The 24,203-nt window shown below is 44.2% G+C and overlaps 1 protein-coding gene across 7 annotated transcripts in view; it reads left to right on the plus strand.

Annotated features, from left to right (window-relative positions):
• The window catches only part of URB2 (URB2 ribosome biogenesis homolog), a 40,055-nt gene extending 18,780 nt beyond the window's left edge, over window positions 1–21,275 (plus strand). For all 7 annotated transcript variants that reach the window (XM_007989752.3, XM_007989751.3, XM_073011841.1 and 4 more), the window contains 5 exons: window positions 802–912; window positions 2,472–2,714; window positions 6,257–6,344; window positions 9,572–9,711; window positions 14,383–21,275. In XM_007989752.3, the coding sequence (XP_007987943.3) occupies window positions 802–912; window positions 2,472–2,714; window positions 6,257–6,344; window positions 9,572–9,711; window positions 14,383–14,580 (780 nt within the window). In that variant the 3' untranslated portion in view covers window positions 14,581–21,275. The remainder of the gene's footprint in view (window positions 1–801; window positions 913–2,471; window positions 2,715–6,256; window positions 6,345–9,571; window positions 9,712–14,382) is intronic.
• The last annotated feature ends 2,928 nt before the right edge of the window (window positions 21,276–24,203 follow it).

Here is a 24,203-nt window from a genome sequence, read left to right on the forward strand (position 1 = left end):
GGTGGGTAGATTATATGAGGTCAGGAGTTCGAAACCAGCCTGGCCAACATAGTGAAACTGCATCCCTACTAAAAATACAAAAATTAGCTGGTTGTGATGGTGGGTGCCTGTAATCCCAGCCACTTGGGAGGCCGAGGCAGGAGAATTGCTTGAGCCCAGGAGGTGGAGGTTGCAGTGAGCAGAGATCATGCCATTGCACTCCAAGCCTGGTGACAGAGTGAGACTCAGTTTCAAAAAAAAAAAATTAAATTCTGCTCATTCTTTGCTTAAGACCCCTCCCACCATATATTTTGAAACATGTGACCCGATTGGGCCATATTGCCCTCATATCAGCATGTAGCACCCGCGACCACAGCACCTAATCCGATTGTTTTCACGTTTTCCTCCAGCCCCTCCTGTCTGTAAGCATGCATCGTTGCTCAGTGAAGTAACAGCCAGTGTCCTCTGCGTGGACAGAGCCTTGACAACACAGGCTCTCCATAATTAGGTCACAGTGTGTGACCCTTGTGCAGTTCACTGTTCTGGCCCATTTATGTGCTTGGTTTAGTGAGATGCTGCTGAAAGACCCTGACTTTGCCCCAGCTCTGCTCATCTTCTTCACTTCCTTCCTGTCTGTGTGCTGATGTGAAGGTTGTCCCTCCCAGGACTTAACCCCAAGCAGGCCTTATCCACGTCCCCTGACACCAGGGCTCTCAATCCACTCCAACGCTGCAGCCCCAGGGAGCAGGCTCCTTCCCCAGGTGGAGTTCTTAAGAAAGAACAAGCTATCTCTGCTGCTAAGTTTTTTCTCTTTTACCCCAGGCTGTTGTGTCAGCTATTACATTGCTGAGGCTGCTACTCAACTGCCCACTCAGTGGAGAGAAAGCAAGTCTGTTGTGGCGTGCGTGTCCCCAGATAGTCACGGCTTTAACAGTGAGTACCCTCTGGAGATGTGTCCTCCAGCTCCTCCCCTCCCTCTTCCTATAAAGACAGAAGTCAGCCTTTTGGGGGTCTGCTGCCCTGTGGCTTTATGCAGAGCGTGTGTGTGGGCTGCTTCCTGAGGACAACGGTGAGCAGGATGCCGAGTTTGTGTGTCCTTCCTGAACACATTGGTATCAACAGTTGGAACAGTGGAAGGGAGGTGGTATCAAGGGACATTTAGTAGCATTGGGAAGCATTAGACAGGCAGTAAAAACAGGGATGTAGTGATAAAGGGAGGCTATCGTGGAGGCCTGCTTAATTTTTAAAATTTTATGTTTTTTTATTTTTTTAGAAATGGGATCTCAATGTGTGGTCCAGGCTAAGGTGAAGTGGCTATTTGCAGGTGCAAACATAGTGTTCTGCAGCCTCAAACTCCTGGCCTCAAGTGATCCTTCGGCCTCAGCCTCCCAAGTCACCAGGATTATAGGTGCATGCCACTTCAGCCAGCTTGTAGATGCCTATTTAATCAGATGATAATACAAGGAATTCTGGGGCTTTCTTTGTCCCCACAAAATGTTGTGGTTAGTTTAATGCACTCATTTATTTGTAGGAGTTTTGTGTGTGTGTATGTGTGTGTGTATGTGTATGTGTGTGTTTAAGGCCTATGATACAGTGAGAATAAAATGCTTTATAGGATGGCATAGTAATGTTGCAGATAGGAGTTTATTTTGTTACAATCTTACTCAAATGTTAAAATTTGTGTCCAGTTGTTGCTAGGCTGTTTGTTTCACTAGAACAAAAATCTGGCTCAGATTGGGACTGTCTCCTGCCCTCTAAAAACCCTGACCTGGGTGTTCTTACACTTAGGTGTGAAGGAGCAGTATCTATTTTACCATCATCCTCTGCCCTAATTCTAGCCGTTGCTACCTGAGAGAATTGCCCTGGGTTAGCATGTTCCTGGGGCAAAAGGGCCTAAAAAACAGACTTAATATTCTCTCTTGTTTCCAATTTGGCTGCTTTGTCATTTTCCTGAGCATCCGTTTTGGTGGATGGCAGGGGTCGTCGTCACTCAGTATGTGTGGTGAGCATCAGGAGAGGCATGTGGGCTATATATGGGGTGACCCAGGCTGACAGGCAGGCAGTGTTGATGATGTGTGTGGTAGGCCCTCACTGATGAGAACACCAGGCTAGAATCTGCTTATGTCCACCCAAAGGGTATTGCAGGGGTCTACACAGCAGAACAGTGAGCATTGTAAGAGACAGCCCTCACCAGGGCTGCTGTGTGTCTGAGAAGGAGGGTCACAGGTGAGCTGTCCCAGGTTACGTAGGTAGGACTTTGAGCTATCCTTCCTCTTGGGTCTGTTCTCTGTATTTTCTAAATCGTTAATTGAATATCTTTCACTAGAGCTGATTTGTAAGAAGTTTAACAAATGGTATTTAACTGCCCACTGACTACATCAATTCATTTTGGAGCACAGACGTCTTTACCTCAGTCACTCGGTGCTACAGTGTTTGTGTTATTTCCTTGGGGAATTACTTTCATTTTTCCTCTGTCTCATCTTGCCCTTTAGCTCCTAAACCGAGAAGCTTGTCAGGAGCAGCCTGTGTCCCTCACAGTGATCGGGCCTGTCTTAGACGTCCTGGCGGCACTGCTGCGGCAGGGGGAGGAGGCCATCGGCAACCCCCACCACGTCAGCCTGGCCTTCAGCATCCTTCTCACTGTCCCTTTGGACCATCTGAAGCCGCTGGAGTATGGAAGCATCTTCCTGAGGCTGCACAACGTGCTCTTCTCAATCCTGCAGTGTCACCCTAAGGTGAGAAGGAGGGCGAGAGCGGCAGGCAACTTTTCCTCTGCGAGCAGGGTACTTGAAGTCTTTAGAAAAGTGGCAGCAAAACTTTACTATTGCAGGACAATAATACAAATAATGAATTGCCAGGCAAACTTTCTGTTCTAGTAAATTTCGAGCCAAGTGGTTTCTCAAGCATAAAAATGCTTGACCTTCATACTGGGCTTTGCGAGCGAGTTTTTCTTCACTGGATCTGGCGCTTTGAATAGTGTTTGTATACTACAGGTTGAACACTTCTAATCCAAAATGCTCTAAAACTCGAAACTTTTAGAGTGCTGACATCATGCCACAAGTGGAAAATCCCACTCCTGACCTCACGTGACTGGTTGCAGTCATAACACAGTCAAAACTTTATTTCATGCGCAAAATTATTTAAAATTATTGTAGAAAATCACCTTCAACTGTGTGTATAAACTATATATAGTGAAACATAAATGAATTTTTAAATTATATTTAGATGGGTCCCATCTCCCAGATATCTCATTTTATATATATGCGAATATTCCAAAATCTGAAATCTGAAACACTTCTGGTCCCAAAGCTATAGGATAAGGGATACACAATCTGTACTATTTAAGGAAGCTCATTAGAAATTATTCTGTTTTTGCTCACCACATATTTAAATAAGCCACTCACTTGCATAGATTTCTTGCTGGGCTTTTAATTCAAATGGATATAGGGAATGAGGCATCCTGAGTTCCAGTTTTGTAGTATGCTCCTTTTTAAGTTAAACTGAAACTGGGGATAAATGTCCACAGAAAAAATTACAGTTCAGCTAACATTTATTGAACATTTGATATGTTCTGCCCGATAGCAAGCCCGTGAAGGAGGCACTAATCCCATTTTATTGATGAATAAACTGAAGCTCAGTGCCACCAAATGATTTCACCAATGTCACTTAGCTGAGTCTAAACCTTAGACTCAAGACTTGTTATCTTTGATCAGTGTTCTTTTCATGGTGCCACCACTGTATGTATGGCTGACTATATGTGTAGGAACTCATAAATATGACAGTTAATGCATCGCTTAATGACAGAGACATGTTCTGAGAAATGTGTCGTTAGGCATTTTTGTTGCGCAAACACCATAGATCATATAATACTTTCACAAACTCAGATGGTACAGCGTGCTGCACACCTAGGCTGTGGGGTGTCGCCTGTTGCTTCTAGGCTATAAACCTACAAACCTATACAGCACATGACTGTGCTGAATCCTGTAGGCAGTTGTAACACAATGGTGAGTATTTGTGCGTTTAAACAGGGAAGTGTTCCATTAAAAATACAATCTTATAATCTTATAGGACCACAGTTGTTTTATACAGTGTGCTTTTGACCAGAATATGGTTTTGTAGTGCATCGCTGTGTATCATATATTCATGCACATTCAGATATTTTTAAGTGTTTTGATGTCCTAAGGATAGAGACCTGCCAGCAATGCAGTTTTTAAGAAAAATACTCTCTGGTAAGCTAAATACTCATGAAATTGGATCTAACTATAACGCCTTCCCCCGTTAACAGTTGCCTTTGGCCCTGTTTATCCTGTCAGCATCTTTGTTTTAAAATCTCTCTGCTGTTGTTAGATTTGTATGTGACTGTACAATATAAATGCAATGCCCATAAGTTACAAACTGAAATTACAGGTGCAGGATTTCATGAAGTTGATGAAAGTAGTATTAGAAAGCAGCTTGATTCTTCTGCTTGCAAAACCATTAACAAATGACCATGTAGGTGGAATTAGATCATGTAACGAATGGAGAAAATTGACCAGGATAATGACATGGTATTACAGTAACGAATGATGTGAATTAATCAAAGCTCACTCTCATCTGTTGGAGTTGTGTAGGGAATCTGATGCCTGACCACAGCATCAGCAGTGTGCGTGGCAGGCCCACGCGGATGTAAACACGCAGCCAGAATCGCATCAGCAATGTGCGTGGCAGGCCCACGCGGATGCAAACACGCAGCCAGAATCCTCTTAGGTACATTTAAAGGGTATAGCAAGAAGTCAGCACAGCCAGCGTACCCAGCAGAATGATCAGCAGCTTGTGCTGTTCCAAGCAGTTTACATGGCTTAGCTTGTTCAGTCCTCGCGACAACCTATCGTCTTCATTTTGCAGATGAGGAAACTGAGGTGCACACAGACAAAAAAGAGCTAGATGATTTGTTCAAGATCGTAAGGAGCCAGAGTGTGAACCCAGATAGTTCCAAAAGGATTTGTGTGCTTTTCATCAGTATGATAGCAAAGGATTAAGAGAGGGTCCTTGGGGAACTGGATGAAACGCTGGAATACTTTTGCAAAAATGACTTCTTTCAGAATATGCTGCAAAAAGTCAGTAATTTGACATGAAGAATGTGGTATTATGCTGTCAAAAATTTTGTTGGACAAATTATGCCAAAGAGAATAATCCCAACACTTGACTTACTGTCTGTTCACTCTCATACATGGCGCAGCACTGTCCAGCAGTGGTCGGCAGTGGTGGGCGTGTGCTGTGTCTCCATCGTCCAGCATGGTAACCACTGGCCACAGCTGTCTTGACCACTTGAAATGTGGCCAGTATGACTGGGAACTGAATATTTAATTTTATTTAATTCTAATTAATTTAAATGTAAGTAGTCACATGTGGCTGGTGGTGCTCTTCTGGACGGTGTGTGGTTGTGATTCAGACCTAAAGATGATAAAATATAAAAGAGGCATGTTCTGTCATCAAAATCTCATTTTTCTTTTTTTTTTTTTTGAGATGGAGTCTCACTCTGTCAATCAGGCTGGAGTGCAATGATGCGATCTTGGCTCAGTGTAACCTCTGCCTCCTGGGTTCAAGCAATTTTTGTGCCTCGGCCTCCCGAGTAGCTGGAATTACAGGCACCGGGCACCATGCTTGGCTCATTTTTGTATTTTTAGTAGAAACAGGGTTTCCCCATGTTGGCCAGGCTGGTCTCCAACTCCTGACCTCAGGTGGTCCGCCTGCCTAGGCCTCCCAAAGTGCTGGGATTATAGGTGGGAGCTGCTGTGCCCGGCTGAAATCTCATTTTTCAAGATGAAGTTTTCAAGCAGAGCTTTTCACTACTATTAATTGAGTGGTTTTGGTCCCCATTTTAAGTGCATTTGCTTTAACATAATCTTTTTCTTTTTGTACCAATGATACTTGAATATATTAATTGGTACTGTTCCTATTATTGTTTATTTCTACCCATTTCCAGAATGGATTAGCACCAGCTTAGAGTAAAAGCCGATTCCAAACCAGGATTGCCTGATAGACCTCCTGAAGTTATGCAGTGTGGGGGTCTCTACCCTCGATAGTTAAAATAAGGGTCAAAGAGTCTAATACAAGATGGATGAGCAGTGACACCAGCATGTCCAGGCGAAAAGATGTGGCTACCCCTGGGCACGCACAACTGGTTTGAGTGTCCCAATAGACAAGGCTAAGAAATAAATAAGTATGAACTCCTTTAAAGTAGAAAAACTTAAATAATCACATATGTACTTTTACAATCTGTTATCTGTCATCACAGGTAATGCTGAAAGCCATCCCTTCCTTCTTGAACTCTTTCAATAGATTGGTGTTTTCAGTTATGCGTGAAGGGCGGCAGAAGGACAAAGGTAATTTGGAGTAACATTAGATACGGTTTCAAATGTATTTATCGTGAGGTGTTGGCTGCTGGCCACATATGTTACTGAAAATAAAACTACTCAGTTGTGTTTAAATAAGAGAAGTGTTGATATCAAATGAATACTCAATTTTTTTTTTTTTTTTTAATTTCAAATGGGCACATTTTATCTTATCCAAAACAGTGGATGAATCAGGCATCTCCTTATTGAAATAGTTCCTTTTCTGGGAAAAAAAAATATCAGATTTAGGAAATGGTTACTGAGTATGTATATCATATAAAGGGGATATAAAAATGACTTACAACCCCATTCCTGCCCTTAAGGAGCTTGTAGTTCAACAGGGAGATGAAAAGGAACAGGCAGGTATAGAGCAATCTCATTTTATAAAAGGGATAAGGTCCTTCCGCTCACTGCTGCAGCCTCACCTTGGCAAGGGTGTGTTTGTTTACTAGGGAAACACTAACTGCCATATGACAATAGCATATATTATGTGTACAATTCATTTTTCAGCTTTGAAGTTGATTCTTGTTGAATTTCTAATTTGAGGGAGACTTTCATTATTTTAAAAATTGCTGGCTGGGCGTGGTGGCTCATGGCTATAATCCCAGCATTTTGGGAGGCTGAGGTGGGTAGATTACCCGAGGTCAGGAGTTCAAGCCCAGCCTGGCCATCATGGTGAAACCCTGTCTCTACTAAAAATACAAAAATTAGCTGGGCATGGTGGCGCACTCCTGTAATCCGAGCTACTCAGGAGGCTGAGGCAGGATAATTGTTTGAGCCCGGGAGGCAGAGGTTGCAGTGAGCCAAGATTGCGCCATTGCATTCCAAGCTGAGCAATAGGGCAAGATTCCGTCTCCAAAAAAAAAAAACAGTATAAAAACCAAAATTGCATGACTTTCTATTTTATATTGCAGTATTTCGAAATTGCATCACGTGTACCAGCCCTGTACTGTCTGATGTGCTAAGCGGTAGGTCAGGGTGTCAGCTCAGATGCTCTGGGACCATAACTCAACTCAGGGTGTCAGAGAAGACCCTGTGACCGCAGTTCTGGGCCAACTGGAAATACACGAGTGGTGCTCAGCTTCTCTCCCACCATTGTGGTTCAGTTTTGTAGACCTAAGCAATAGCCCTTTAACCAGACAACTTTTGAGAAAAGGGAAAGGGCATTGTTAACACTAGGCTTCAATTCCTCTCCCTGGTTTTGGGATCAGTCAGTGGCACAGTTAGATATTTCACTTCTTCCTGTGTCTGATGCGGAGTATATCAGCTTAATATTGTGAATTGATTTAGGAGCAGCCTTAGTAAACAAGTTTCCCCTCCCATGTCAGCCTCAGCCAGTTGGTGATAGCTGCCTGCAGTTCTGTGTCAAGGCCTCTCCCATCATGTCTGAGCTCAGCCAGGAGGAATCCCTGTTCTTGTAGTCATGTCTGCCTGGACGGAAGGGGCCTTGCGAAGGTGGTGGAGCACAGCCTGGTCACACTGCCACAGGCGTGTCCTTTGTCATGTATTTGAGGAAGCACAGGAGCACATCACACTTCTGGTACTCTGTGCTGTGTTCACGTGAATGTAGCTTCATCATCTTGTCTAAGACCTGGTTCTCAGACATATTCATGGCTTAACTGAGTAGAGTTTTAACTCTTTTATTCTCTCTCTTTTTTTTTTTTTTTTTGAGACGGAGTCTCGCTCTGTCGCCCAGGCTGGAGTGCAGTGGCCGGATCTCAGCTCACTGCAAGCTCCGCCTCCCGGGTTTACGCCATTCTCCTGCCTCAGCCTCCCGAGCAGCTGGGACTACAGGCACCCGCCACCTCGCCTGGCTAGTTTTTTTTTTTTTGTATTTTTTAGTAGAGACGGGGTTTCACTGTGTTAGCCAGGATGGTCTCGATCTCCTGACCTCGTGATCTGCCCGTCTCGGCCTCCCAAAGTGCTGGGATTACAGGCTTGAGCCACCGCGCCCGGCCTATTCTCTCTTTTATTGGTGTTTAATATGCTCTTTCTAATGGGCATGCATTAAATTGGTGGCCAAAATAACAAGTGCTATGTATTCATGTAATATGTTGAATAGTCTGAAAAGAGAAGAAACAGTCGATCTTAAATATTAAAGCATATCACCAAAGTATATTTTCTGTTAAAATGCTACATGAAATGCTACATGAATGTTAACAGTGATGTAGTTTAGTACAATTACATTGATCTAGAAAAATTACGTCTATAAAAGATGTTTGTATGCTTATTCAGGTCTTCAAAAAAGGTATGCATTCCAAAAATCAACTTTATTGAGTTATATACAATGTATGCATAACAAATTGCTTCTGTTTAAGGTATGCAATTTAATGGGTTTTATGTATGTGTGAAGCTGTCCCCACAATCAAAATACAGAATATTCTCCATCATCCTTAAAAGATTCCTCTGGCTTCTTTGCAGTTTTTTCTCCACTGTGGTCCCAGCCCTTCACCCATCTGCTTTTTGTCCTTATGGATTTGTTTGTGTTTTCTGGAGTCTTATAAAAACATGCCTACCATTGTGCTGAATGACAGCAGGAAGGTGCTCTGGTGTGTGCTGGAACTTCCCCATGGGCTGTAACTCAGGCTGTGGGGACACACATGCAATTAGGATTCTTGGGAGGAGTTTGTTAAGAGGCCCTGGATGGTCCTGAAACTATATGGTAGGAAAAGAGCTAGGAATCAGAAGTAAATCTAGGAAGACAGTAGAATGTCTACTAATGATAATTGAGTCCTATGTCTGTCCAGCTATAAAAGGCACATACACAAACAATTTCTGAAACTTAAGGAGGCAAAGACATAATTTAGGGTATCTCATTTTTTAAATCATATGTCGGTAAATGATTTTCTCCCCTTAAGATAATTTTTAATTTTTTTTTCCATTTTATGCCTTTCTTATAGAACTCCATCTTGGTTTTTTTTTTTTTTTTTTAAGTAATCCCAGATTTCATCCTAAAAATCTTGATTACTTTTCTGGTTAGACTCTTAAAAACACCTGAGCATTCTTGAGTTTTTAAAGTGTCCTTCCCTTTGTTGTGTAGATAACTGTTTGGACATATCTGTTCTCCCTTATTCTGTCTGCAAAATAAGCCAATTAAAGAGTCTGGGAAAACATGTAACACTTGAGATGATTTTCACCTGTATTAGACGTCTAACATAGAAGAGCTAAAATGTGCTGTTTTTGAACTAATTGGTTGGGAAACCCTTTGCTGTCTGTAGGAAGCGCAGATGACCTGCCCACGGTCCTAAAGTGTGCACGCCTGGTTGAAAGGATGTACAGCCACATCGCCGCACGAGCTGAGGACTTCACTGTGTTTTCCCCATTTATGGTGGCCCAGTATGTGTTGGAGGTACAGAAGGTAAAATCGGGTTCAATGTCTTTCACCAAGTGCTGTGTTTATGGTCCTTAAGCCGGATTTCTCAACCAAAATGGCAAGTGATGTTGTGGGTCTGACAGTTCTCTGTTGCTGTGTGCAAGTTTTAGACAGGGGTTTGCTCTCTCACTCAGGCTGGAGTGCATTAGTGCGATAATAGCACACTACAGCCTCGAACTCTTGGGCTCAAATGATCCTCCTGCCTCAGCCTCCCGAGTAGCTAGGACTACAGGCATGTACTATTACACTCAGCTGATTTTTAAATTTTTGTAGAGATGGGGTCTCGCTATGTTGTGCAGGCTGGTCCTAAACTCCTAGCCTCAGGCCTTCCTTCCTCCTCAGCCTCCCCAGTCTCTGGAGTCCTGTGTATTTCAAGGTGTTAGCAGCATTCCTGCAGGGTTATTATAAGGACCAAATGAAATGACATACAGAGGGCTCAGTGGTGCCTTGTGTACAGAAAATGCTCGATTATGTGTCTTGCTCCAGCACAAACCCTGGGGTCTATTTTGGTTGGTTTCTTGAGTAATATAAAAGGAGAGGAAATATTACTCAGGTCCAAGAACAGGAGCTCTCATAGGACCAGGCTTAATGGAGACTAGAAAGAGGGGTTCTAGACCTCAGGGTTCTGGGGTCCCCTCAGCTGCAAGAGTTCATGTATCTTTACTCTGGAGGTGTATCATTCATGTGACTCAGCTGCTCTCAGACACTCAAAGTAGATGACAAGGTGGAGATAAAGGTGGTTGTTCAGATAGATTGAGAAAAAATATCTTTGTCCAAATTAATCTGACTTTTTGATTCAGCGTTCTGGATAATTCATTATTCAAGCAGTTATCTTCTATCTTTTTTTTTTTTTTTTTGAGATGGAGTTTTGCTCTTTGTCCCAGGCCGGAGTGCAGTGGTGCGATCTTGGCTCACTGCAACCTCCGCCTCCTGGGTTCAAGCGATTCTTCTGCCTCAGCCTCCTGAGTAGCTGGGATTATAGGTGCCCAACACCATGCCTGGCTCATTTTTGTATTTTCAGTAGAGACAGGGTCTTGCCATGTTGGCCAGGCTGGTCTCGAACTCCTGACCTCAGGTGATCCACCTGCCTTGGCCTCCCAAAGTGCCAAGATTACAGGTGTGAGCCACCACGCCCAGCCATTTAACAGTTATCTTACTTTGGAATGTCATTGTGCTATTTTCAAAATTCTATAGGACCCTCTGTGACCCATAGTAAGCTTACTACAGAACTTTATAAATCTAGGCTGTATAAATCTCGGTTTAAATTGACTGTCACAGGCTTGAGTAAAGTGTGGTGTATTTTTTTGTCTGTCTTCTTCTGTATGTATAGATATACATTTATATTGTGTTCAATCTCTCTGTAAAATATCCATTTCCCATTTGTAAATCTTGTAAGAACGATAGTAAAATCACGAGTAAGCTTGTTAGGGTAGAGGTGTCAGCATTTGTCCAGGGAGGCTGGGTTGAATGGACTTCCTTAGAAAACCTGGAGCTGCATCACTTTTCATCCCTGCTCCTGTTTTAGATATATCTAGAACTACTAAATAATTTCTACCCCGCTGGCCTTGCTCACCTTGGCAGGTGGGTGAGGACATGGGGGCAGCCTGGCCATGTGAGTGCCCACACCTGGTAAGAGTTGCGGATCTTGAGAACACCCCTTCAAGCTGTCCTTTGACCAAGATGTGGGCTTATAGTTTGGTTTCCTTGCAGTTATTTGGCCTTTTTATGGAATCTTAATGTTTCCCAAGCACACCAGTTATTAACATGTAAGCTTTTGATGAAAGAAAAGCTGGCACTATTTTCTGTCTTACTGAATAATAAAATGAGACATAGTAATATCACTTCACTAAGGGCCAAGAAGAGAAGCAGTAATTTGAACCCTTAAGTCGCTAATTATTATTCTGAAATTTACTTTATGAAAAGTCTCTGGCTTCCTGGCCTCATTATTCATGTCTAATTTATGCTCATTAGTTATATTTTATTTTTAATCTTGAAAGCCAGAGGCCTTGGGAATTAGCTAGGGCCACAGCCTCCCAGAATCCACTGGCACCACAGTCTGTGTTTTATCTTTCATTTGTTTTTAAATTCAGTAATGAAGAAAATATTCCATATGCATTAGCGGCTTCTACTGAGAGAGCCATAAATCTTTCTAGATCAGTGTGTTTTAAGTTTAATTAAATGCCAGATCTAATGCTAAATAGGTCTCCTTTGCATTTTCCTTGTACTTCTGCAGAGTTGAGTATTGCTGGTGGGACCTGTCAGTAGTCAGGGAAGATGACCTGGTGAGATGTGTCAGTCAGGAGAAGGGGCAGCTCCAGAGGCCCGCTTGTCTTCTTTCCTCCAAGCGGTAATGAGTCCCCGTGGAAACATGCGGGGAAATTATGGTTACTTTCATCTTCTTTTTCACCTGTAGACCAAATTTACAATGTCCCTCTGCAGACGCTCCTTGACTTAGGATGGGGCTGTGTCCCGATAAAACCATAGTATGTTCAAAATATCATAAGTCGAAATGCATTCAATACTTGATAAACCCATCGTAAAACTGAAAAAATCGTAAGTTGAACCATAGTTAAGTGCAGATGCTCCTCGACTTAATGATGCAGTTACATCTGGATAAATCCATTGTTAATTCAAAAAATGTTAAGTCAAAAAGTGTTAAATTGAACCGTCTTAAGTCAGGGACCATCTGTATGTTGATACGTTAGAATGAATAGTTTGTGCTGCTCATCTTATCTAAGGTTTTTAAAAGCTACTTAGTGACGTTTTCATTTGTTGGCCAATGATCTTAGTCTTGTAGAAATTGACTTTTTTCTTGTTTTATATATAAGTTATCTGAAACCTAAAGATTTAAAGTGGTTGTGTTGTCTAAAACCTACTGGCCTTCCTAGCTCTTTGCTAGAGGCTGTCTGGCTGCATTTTCACTACTGAGAAACGGTGCGAATAGTTCAGAGCATGGGCTCTGGGCTCAGACTGCCTAGGTTCAAGTCTCAGTGCTGCCAGTTATTAGCTGTGTGACTTTGGGGAGGTCACTGAACCTCAGTTTTTGCCTTTGGAAGTGGAATTATTTATTTAGGAAGTGATAAATGAATGAACGAGTATGAACAAGTAGTCCACTTACAAAGCTCTCACCCTGCCAGTATGATCAAGGACTTTGTTTGTGTTTTTGTCTATTTTTTGTTTTGTTTTGTTTTGTTTTTTTCTTTCCCTCCCAATTACCTTGCTGTAAAATTCACAGACATGCCATTCTATCTTCGGTCCTTGAGTGTTCCTATCATCTATAAAATGGTAAAATTCAAGATGATCACTTGTCAGAAATTTCTGAACTATCACATGAAAAGGATCATAACTTTGAAGAATAGCATCATCTTAGAGACAGAAACAAATTACCTCTTTAGGAATGTACTTCTCAGTGGTTGCCTTTGTGAATCAGTTCTTCTGGTTAATAAAATATATCCTCATTATAAGCTGTGTTTGCAGAGACACATTAACTCTTTCAGGTTATCAGGGTAGCAATAAATGATCAGCCAAATTCCAGGCCTGTCTGCTGGTACTTTACCACTGTTTTGTTTTTTTTCTACTTTTTAAAAGTAATAGTAAATACATCTAGTATAAGGTGAATTTTACCAGCTTAACTGTTTTCTGTGTGCACTTCAGTAGTATTACATACTTTCTTATATTGTGCAGCCATCACTACCATCCGTTCCCGGAACTCTTCATTACTACTGCTTTTTAGTTTCAGTTGCTAGGGTTTCAAGCTCTGTTCAGCCCCCATTTAGTTGAAACCTGAATGGATGTGGTAAGTGTGAAGAGAACCTACTCCCCCAGCCTTTTAGGTTGGTTTGATATTAGTCTGAGTCTCTTCTCTGAAAGTTTGGGTGGTGCATCAGATATAGCCAGGTTGGAGCTGGCTGCCACGCCCACTCCTGTGCTCCAGATTTTAGTTAACCGTGAACTTCAGGGGAGAAGTGCATCTTTAGGCATGAGGACCAGTTTAGCCATTCCAGGGCTATTAGGAATTAAGTGCCTATTGTGCTGTTCTTGACATAAATCAAAAAAGAATCTATTAAGTGGCAATCATGAATCACTTCTGCTCTTGGGTGATATGATGTGATCTAATTACTAGTGTGGGCTTATCAGTGGTCTGTTTTGGTCATGTCAGAGCCTGCCTGCTGCCTTGCTCTGGGGTGAGATGGAGTCACAGTGTTACAGTGAACGTGGTCGTCATTGTCCCACAGGGTTGGCAAAGCTTCCAAGGTGATTGATGGCGTGGAAGAATTTGACACAATGGGCAGGCAGCTTACCTTCTTATAAGGTTTTTAAATGTAAAGACTCCAGGTTTTTTAAATGTCCCTGGTAAACATGTAAGCATCATTTACTGAACAGGAAAGCCACACTTGTGCTTTCATGGAGTTTCGTTCCAGGTTTGTGTTTGCTTGAGTTAGCTTCTATTTCCCCAAAATACAAACTTTAAAAATATGAGGACTTAAATATTTGACTTAGCAACAAAATTATGTTTTGAAAGTGAATGTCGATCTTTTCTCAGTTTGGAGATCAGTTTGAAATCACTTCTCAGTCCTTCCCAAGATACTGTCGGCAGGTGGTGTGGCTTGATCTCTGCCCCCAATTGTTCTCACAGAGGTTTGCCTTTTTCCCCAGGTGACCTTGTATCCAGCTGTGAAAAGTCTGCTGCAGGAGGGCATTTACCTCGTCCTGGACCTCTGCATCGAGCCTGACGTCCAGTTCCTGCGGGCCTCGCTGCAGCCGGGAATGAGAGACATCTTTAAGGAGCTCTATAATGACTATCTCAAGTACCACAAGGCCAAACATGAAGGAGAGAAAAGATATACGGCCTGAGGCCATGGGACAGAAGTGCTGCCAGGGACATTGTGCAGAGGCTTTGGCTGCATGGTCTGAAAGAGCTGGAGAATGAAAGACTTAAGATGTTCTAATTCGTAATATTGGTATACATAGAAAATCCTTTGGGTTGTATGTAGTATATTTTGATGTATTTTACATCGTGTTTTTCTTACTATTTTTTAATACATAGTTTTATGCAGTAAGTATTGCAATAGAATCCTGAAAATTGACCCTGGGATGAGATTAATTCAGTAGAAAAATTGCGGACTCTCGGAACCTTTCCGTGTTTGGTTCTCGTCTTGGTTCAGTGGCTTGGTGTTCCCTCATCCACACTAGGAACTGCATAAAAGTTGGCTTTTTACTTTGGGTACATGGTTATATAATTCAGCCCTGTTTAACTATCTTTGCCTTTCAGATTCTTCAAGAAACATGGGAAGTATTCTTGAAATGTCAAGAATATGTCACTTTTTCTGCCTTCCCTCTAAGTATGCTTTCTGAAGAAGTCAGGGAAAGTTAGAGTCTGTGGCCCGAGGTGTGTGCTCTGGGTGGGGATAGCGGACACCTCAGGCAGGTGGGTGATCTTTAGCACAGGTGCCAGGGTTCCTGCCTGCTCCTCCTGTATTAGCTCTGTGAAGTTCATTTAGGAATTTTTTCCTATTCAGTTTAATAAATAATCCTCATTGTTTTTGCTTATTACCTAAGCAATATATTTTTATTATAGCAACCTCAGAAAGGAAAAATAAAAAGATAATTTAAAAAACTCATTCATAGTCTCAGTTACCCAGATAAGCCTCTGTTGTCACCTTGGAGTATCTAGTTTTAGTCCCTTTACTATGTGTACATATAAAGATGTGCATATCAATATATGTAGTAGCTAAATTGGATCATAAATGCATTTTTTAAAAGTTACCTTTTTTCCTGTGTAATATTTAAGTAACTTTGGGTCAGTGAAAACATTCAACATATATTTGTTATTGGCTGCATGGTAGTCTGTTTAGTAGATACTGTTGTTTTATTTAATAAGTACCCCATGGTTAGACACAGGTATCTTTCCAAATTCCCTTTTATAGATGGTGCTTGCAGCTGAACTAGTTTCAGAAGATGAATTCTCATGAGTTGTATTATTTGTCAGAAAGCCACATCGTTTTTAAAGGATTTATATAAATATTGCCAAATTGCCCCTAGAATATGTACTAATTTATTTTCCTACTAGTGAGTCAACTTTAATAGTATTGATTTTTGTTTGTTTCTTTGTGCTTCCTTGATAGGCGAGAGATGTTATTCTGTTTTGAATTTCTTTAATTACTAAGAGATTATACGTTTTTCTATTTACCATTTTTATTTCTTATGTAAATTATGTTTATATAATTATCTTCTGTAATAGCACATTTCTCAATTGGGATATTTACTATTTTTCTTATTCACTATCTTTGTGGGATTCATGTTGGAATTCCCTTTTTAATTAGTCCAAAATGCAGACTTTTAAAGTTATTCGAAGGATCATCCTTAAGCAAAGACTTTTTTTTTTTTTTTACACTACAGTTTCAAGCAGATGTGATTGGAGCAGACAATATAAAATGAATGTCTTTGATACCTAAGAGAAATCGCCTGTGTTTTACGCCCCACGTTTGATTTTATTTCCTGTGCTGTCTTGTGGGGGCTGAGGGACTGTCCTGCCTTACGCACCGTGCAAGTCATCCGTTCCCTTTTCTCATCTAGACTGTGTGTGGACAGGTTTTCGAAGCTCTGGCCACCAGAAGTGGCTTGGGCTGGTCTGGCATCCTTTCACTTAATGCTTTGTGTTGACAGAGTTTTGTTTCTGCGGTGAACGCCCTGCAGGAGCCTGGAAGAGAGTCTGGTGGCGCCATTTCTTGTTCACAGTTGGAGATGGGTGTTGGTGTGAGCGGCGACCTTTCAAGGACACGGGCTGTAAACCAGCGGGAGCTAAAATCACGGTCTTAGGTTTGCCCCTGGTTCAAGTGCCCAGACCGGAAACTCACTGTCTCCGAGGCCTTCATGGAGCCCTGGCTAGTTTTTCCTGTGCTGGAAATTCCTCCTCTGCCTTGGGAATGCTGGGGGAGCTGACGAATGTGGAGCAGTTTGTCAGGTGTCCTGGCGGTGGCACTGCAGGGCCTTTAGAAGGGAGTTGGCAGCGGCTGCCAGGCGGTCAGCCTTGAGGGAAGGGGAGGAAGAAGGGAAGGCTGGGTCTCCACCTCCTCCCTGCACAGCTCTGAAGGGCTCTCTGCTGTGTTCCCGTTTCAGGGGAAGCAGTCACAGGTTCCTCACAATCGTTTCTATTTGAACTCCAAATGCTCCTCAGCAAAGAATTTGTTTTAACTCCATTTTGCTGATTCATAGGGTAGAAGAAACATTTTTCCGGCTGGCGAATATGGAGGCTCTGTTGTTCATTTTTATCCTGTTGGAATAGATCTCACAGGCAAAGAGAGTTGGCCCAGCCAGCTCTCCACATGGCAGAGTCAGGGACTCAGCTGCCGGGATGGCGAAATGCTGGGCTTCAGAGAGACTGTCCCCACCGGACTTGCTGTGGCTCTAGACCCCTCATCACCTGACAGATGTGTGTGAATCACCTGTCTGTACCAGGCACGGAGACACGGCCCTGGTCCTCAGGGAGCTTTCTAGCAGGGGACATTGACAACGAGCCAGGAAACAAATAGGCCACGGGGTGGTCGCGGGGTTGGCAGCAAAGCAGACAAGTTCAGCGGCTGGAGAAAGGGGTGATATTTGAACTGAGACCTGCCTGGGTGGTGAGAGGCGCCCCTGAGGGCCTGGGGTGTGATCCTTAATGCCTGCACGGAATCCACGTGGCACCCTGGTTTTGGCTGAGAGCGGACACCTGAAGGGAGGGGTGGGTGTAAGGGGAGTTGGGCAAGAGAAGGCTCAGCGGGGTGACTCTGCCTGGGATGTTGCCTTGGGCGGTCCTGGACAGTAGCACATCGGGGACCCCCAGTGGCACAGACAACACACAGCCCCGTTCTCAACCTTGCCCTTGACTGCTGCTTGTGGACCACAGTGGGTGGGTCTCCTTCACAGCCTGTGTTCTGCAGCTTCCTGGACTCGGCCTCCTACGGCAGCTGTGGAAACTGCCCATTGTTAAGGAGTGATGTGAAGTCTCCAGAAAAAAAGCAAGCAGGGGGTGTGTACTTGAAGGGATTTGGGTATTTTTTTTTTTTTCCTTGGTTTCTCTTTTTCATTTTTCTTTGGAGACAGGATCTCACTCTGTTGCCTAGGCTGGAGTGCAGTGGTGCCGTCCTAGCTCACTGCACCCTCCAACTCCTGGGCTCAAGCGATCCTCTTGCCTCCAGCTTTCCGCGTAGTTGGGACTACAGGTGCACACCACCACAACCAGCTAATTTTTAAGTTTTTAGTAGAGATAGTCTCACTATGCTACCCAGGCTGGTCTGGGACTCCTGGCCTCAAGCAGTCCTCCCTTCCTTGGCCTCCCAAAGTGCTGGGATTACAGGCGTTAGCCCCTGCACCCGGCCCTGGTGTCTCATAACTCACAGAGGTTACTTTGATTTATTGCCAGCATGCCAGGCTGTAGCCTGAATTCTTTTGTCTAATAAGCTCACACATTTCTGCTTTATGTCTCACAAAAGCCACTGTAGAGGCAGCAGCGGTGTCATTTTTGATTCCTCATTCCTTTGTGTAACTTCTGAACACTCCTTTTTTTTCATTTTACTTTGTTGTTTACCTTTTCCAGCTCTTCCAGCAGACAAGTTCAGTGGCTGGACGGAGAGGTGACATTCGCCCTTTCCCCCTCAGCCTGTATGTCTCTCGTGTGTCTCTAATGGATGTTACTTCTGTTGCCCTGTGCCCTCTTGTCCCCATGTCCTTCCAACACCATTCTGCCATCTCCACTCACTGACTTCTCTGCCCTCCCTCCCTGGTGTGTCTGGGCCACCTCTCCTAATCACTCCTGCTTGCTGGTGACCTCTCTTCTTTCCCAGTCTTCCCTCTTGTTTCCTGCTGGTATTTTTTGTAGCCTCATGTCCACAATGGGGACCCTTCTGAAATGTCCTGACCCGCATTCCCAGGACTGCCACTCCTGCCCATCTGCCATTGCTGATGTGAGAAATCATACTTGAGACTCCCCGTTGGACTCTTCCTGGCTTCCCTTGCTCTTTTTTTTTGAGAGGCTGAATGAAGTACAGTGGTGTGATCCTAGCTCACTGCAGCCTCCAACTCCTGGGCTGAAGTGCTCCTCCCACGTCAGCCTCCCAAGTAGCTAGGACTACAGGTGCATGCCACCATGCCTGGCTAATGGTTTTTAAGTAGAGATGGGATCTCGCTATGTTGCCCAGGCTGGAATTGAACTCCTGGGCTCAGGTGATCCTCTTGCCTCGGCCTCCCAAAGTGCTGAGATTACAGGTGTGAGCCACCATCCCTGACCCGATGAGCCTGTTTGTAATGTCCTTTCTCTGGCCTGCCCTGTTGTCCCTCTAAGCAGCTTGGTCCCCATTGCCACCATGACCACTGTGCCTCACTGGCATCCCTAGGTCTGGCACCTCCTTCCTCGGCTTTGGAGTCCCCTGATTGTTCTGCCCTCCCCTCAACTCTAGAGCCAGCTCTGTTGTGGGAGAAAGGAATGGAGTCATGGGGATTGATTCTTTACAAAATCCTGTTCCCTCTCTCCTGCTGGGTTCACCTGTTGGGAAGAAGATGTCTTTTTTCATCAGAGGAAGAAACATCCATGAAGCAGCATAGCTTTGGGATGTTAGGAGCTTGTGGAGACTGGATTGTTATAATGGTTTTAATGTGAAGTTCTGGTTGATGGTAGAACATAAATGTTATGGACGAGGGGAAGGAATTGTGAAATGCTCCATAATGAACACAACTAGTAGTGAGAGTGGCTTTTCATTACAAAGGAGGATTGAAGGGGTGTGACTCAGTAGAAATGGCACAGACCAGGCTCAATGGAGGTGAAAGTGTATTGGGGCCTGGGGCAAGAAACACACTCAGAAAAATGAGGCCATGGGAAATCCCAGCAGTAATGCCTGGCCGGATGCCAAGGTGATGATAAAGAAGCACCCACAGAAAGCACAAATCAGTGCACGGTCAGCCCTGTTTCTTCTTATATCTTAATGTCATGCTGGAGGGCATGGCCAACTGTTTCTCAACTGTGGCCATTTCAAAGACTGAGAATGGCTGTTCTTGTGGGGACAAATGTGGGTGCCGGTGACATTCAGTGTCTGGTATTCTCTGACTTGGCATGCAGCCTACACTGGTATTTTCTCTAAGCCCTCTTTGAGCTTTATAACAGATTAAATCAGGCACACAATCTCTTGCCATTTAACCGTAGCCCTCTGTCTCTCAAGTCTCTATCACTTTCCCTGCTGCTGTTTACAGACACACAGAGAATACTCTTAATTTATCTTAAATATCGATCCTATTATCCTCCCACAGGTCCATCAGCCTTTTCTCTTGACTACCCAACAATTATAAGGAGTCTACCTTTGTTCCTTTGTTATCCTTCCCATTGAAACTGCCCTCTGAAAGATGACTGGGTCAGCTTCAGCCACCTGGCTTCACGAATGTGTGGTAGGTCCTTGACCATCGCTGGACACCCTTGGCTGGTCGGACCCCCTGCTGGCTCTCTGCATCCTCTAGGGCCTCGACTATCTCTAATGCTCTTGCTTACCTTTTTCTCTCCCTTCGCCTAAAATACTGGTGTCCTCAAGGATTAGTTCTTGACAATTCTCTCTAGACTTTCTAACTTCCCTGACCTTCCACTCCCCAGCATCACCATTGCCTCCGGGCAAGTCCTTCTCAAACTTGCCAATTTCTGGTCATTGAATTGAGTTGAAAATCTGGAGGACATAACCGATTTCTCACTCTCCTTCAGTCCCAGCTCTCACTAGTTTCTTCCCTCTTTTCTCTTACTGCCTGCGGTCACTCATCCTAGAGATTGTTTCTAAATAGTCCTAGTGGTTGAACCTCCATCTTCCTTCAAAACCTCCAAGGAGTCTCCTTTCAAAAACCACTTTTTTTTTTTTTTGAGACAGGGTCTTGCTCTGTTGCCCAGGATGGGGTGCACTGGTATGATCTTGGCTCACTGCAGCCTTTGCCTCCCAGGTTCAAGCGATTCTCCCACTTCAGCCTCCTGAGTAGCTGGAACTACAGGTGCGTGTCACCACATTTGGCTAATTTTTATATTTTTTTGTTAGAGACGGGGTTTCACCATGTTGGCCAGGCTGGTCTTGAACTTGTAGCCTCAAGTGATCCACCATCCTTGGACTCCCAAAGTGTTAGGATTACAGGCGTGAGCCACCGCGCCCGGTCTTATCATGACTTTTGGAAACTCCATCTAAAATCCCACCCACCTACCTTGACCATCCTGTCGCCTTTTCCCTGCTTCATTACTTTTTCCTCAGTATGTTTTGCTCTCCAGTTTACTAGGTGTTTTGCCTATTCATATTGTCTGGTGTCCTTTTTCCTAGTAGAAGTTAAACTCCACGTATGCAGGGATCCTGTTTGTGCTACTCAGAGCTATGAGTATGGACTGGGAATGGGCACCTGGCACATAGTAGGTGCTCAATTAATACTTGGATGAAGAATGCCCTGGGAATACTGGACTTCCAGCAGAGTAGAGCAATTTGAAAACTGCGCTCCACCAACTTGCTTCCATAAATGTCAATGAATGCATCTTTGTAGAATAAATGTTGGAAAAACAAGTGACTGTGTGAATTAAATTTTCCATGCACTGTGTGCGTCTGCATGGCCTGACTGTACGGAGGCTGCAGTTTACCACAGCAAAGTGTTGCTGATGCTCCCTATTACAATGTGTCGTCGTTTCACTAAACACCCACAGCTTACGTTTTCAGAAAATCTGGAAGTGTGACATTAGCTTCCTGATTGTGTCAATTTCCAGATGCATTCATCCCTAATCCAGCAAATGTCAGGAGGGCTGCTTTATGCCCCAGGGGCTGAGGTTTTCATCACCTGTTTGCCAGGTGCCTAGTTCTGATCGTCATTGGGATTGGAGATACAGGCAGAAGACAGCTCTGCCAGATTCGACTTTCTGATGAGGCTCCTGTGACAGGTACTGCTGCTGGCACTGGCTTGTGCTGGAAATGCAGGGTCTGGTGACTCCCTTTGCAAGGGGAAGTTTCAGAGGAGCTGGGCTGGTGAAAAGCAGCTGTTCATCCACGGCACGTCTGCGTGGAGCAAGGGCACTGGGGAGACTTAAATGTCCACTTTCTTCTGGGATTCTCTGGTTGGCATTTGGATGCCAGTTTTGATTGACAGGTTGTCAAAATGATAGCATGAATGTCCAAGGCTGGTGCCTTACGTGTGCATGCAGCAATTGCTAATGGTTTCCTCCAGCTTCTTGAACGCATATTCATCACAGATGGGGCATCAGTCTGGGGGATTCTTCTTCCCTCCTTAGAAGACAATGGGGAGAAATGCCAAGATTCCTTTCAAGGTCTCCAAAAAGGCAAACGTTTCTGTCTTTGGAATACTCACTTTGGAATGCTTTATGGAAAACTGTCCAAATCCCAGGTGGTATTTTCTTTTGCTGTGTGGTGGGAGCAGGTGCAGTGATTCAGATGGCTGCATGCATTGGACAGACACCTGCAGCAGGGCAGGCAGAGCTGTGAGCTGGGGAGGTAAATAGCTGTTCTTGCCTGTGGGCTTCGCAAGGTTTTGTAATTAACCTTTTGTTTATCTTTTGGAGCAATTTTGTTGCTTCTTGCTAAGATGCAAAGGACTTTTTGTGAAAAGACTGTAAGCAGAGGTTAGGAGATGGCTGCTTAAAACCCGGAGAGTGGTGGGGGCGAAATGCCCTCTCTCATCTCAGAATCCGTTTTAAATCTTCATCTAGTTCTTCAGTAATCTGACGGCTGCCTCACTCTGGCCAGGCTTGGGCTTCTGGCGAGTATTTGAAGGCTGCTCTCTGCTGTGTTGAGCTCCCTTCTCCGTGCTTAATTCTTGAGCACTCTCAGAATCAGAGACCTGGGGTGTGTCCGGGAATAAGAAAAAGCTAACATGCTTCTACTGAGGAACTGTAACTTCTACCTTTCTCCTCAAGGCTGAGGTTTTAAAACTGGCCTTCAGGGCAGCCACAAACCCACTGAGACCCCATGTCAGTTTCTGCTTGTATGTGCACTTTTCTGGGTGGGCTCCTGGCTTGCATTGATTCTACCTTAGTGCAGGCTTCCAGAAAGCAAAGTAAGATACGGAGGACATAGGTGTTGTTACTTTATTATGGAGTTCAATCTCAGAGAGCAGGAGCGAGGGGCGTGGGGCACCAAGCGTAGAAAGAGCTAATAGGAGGGCATGTTCTACCCCTGCCCTGTGGGCTGCACCTGCATTGTCTGGGCGCCTGGTGGGGGAGTGGGGAGGAGGCCTCCGTCAATAGAACGGGGCAAGAGGTTTGGTGCAGTCAGATTGTGTCTGTAGGAGGTCAAAATCCACACAGATTGAACGAGAGACAGGTGAGGTCCAGAGACTCTGCAGTGGGACAAAGAGGTATCTGATGCAGATTCTCCAACTACCTGCTTAACTTCAAGTCTGCTTCATACAGTTGTATGGTTTGTGCACTGCCCAAAGGTTCCTGGCTGAGGGAACAAGTTGGGACCAGAATCACCTGAGCTCTCTTTACAGAGGCTTGTACCTTTGTCCACCCAGAGCAGGTGCCTTTTCCAAATTAGCTCAGGGGGAGCTCTCTTCAGCTGGTTTTCCAAAGTGACCGGTCAGGGGTAGGTTGCCCCCTGTATTAGTCCATTTTCATGCTACTGATAAAGACATACCCAAGACTGGCCAATTTATAAAGAAAAGGAGGTTTAATGGACTCACAGTTCCATGTGGCTGGGGAGGCCTCACAATCATGGCAAAAGGCAAAAGGCACATCTTACATGGTGGCAGACGAGAGAAAATGAATACCAAGCAAAAGCACGTTCCCTTTATAAACCATCAGATCTCGTGAGACTTATTCACTGCCACAAGCACAGTATGGGGAAAACCGCCTCCATGATTCAATTATCTCCCACTGGCTCCATCCCACAACATGTGGAAATTATGGGAGCTACAATTCAAGATGAGATTTGGGTGGGGACACAGTCAAATCATATTACCCCCTCCAGCCTCTTTTTCCTTAGCTCCCTTCACATTCTAGTTTCTACCCGTGCCGTCAGGCCCTGTGGCCCAGACCAGGCGTCTTGGACAATACCCCAGACCTCCTCACGAGCAGAATCACTGTTCATAGGTGCTCCTTTTTCCACCTGCCCTGCGCTCTCATCTGGATTCCGATTTCTTGTGGTGAGTTGGTGTTGCCTTGGATTTCTTGTGCCTGCTCAGATCTGTGGATTCGGCCCTAGGTCCTTTTTCTTTCTTCCTGTTGGCCTCAGCTCCCTCCCTCCTTTCTGCCAGGTGCTCCCTGCAGTCCTCAGCATCAGGCTACCTCTATTGACAGGAGATCCTTGGGCATTGGGGCCATAGGTTTTCTCTGGTGAATAAATATGTGTGACTTATAAAACATATGTGTTTCTAAATTTATGAAATTATATGTATGTGTATACATTCATTCATGCTTTCATTTAACCAACATTTATTTTTTTACATAGCAGAAACCACTTCGTAACTGTAAGACTCTGGATAAA

The sequence above is a fragment of the Chlorocebus sabaeus genome, chromosome 25, assembly GCF_047675955.1.
Source record: "Chlorocebus sabaeus isolate Y175 chromosome 25, mChlSab1.0.hap1, whole genome shotgun sequence".
Lineage (NCBI taxonomy): Eukaryota > Metazoa > Chordata > Mammalia > Primates > Cercopithecidae > Chlorocebus > Chlorocebus sabaeus.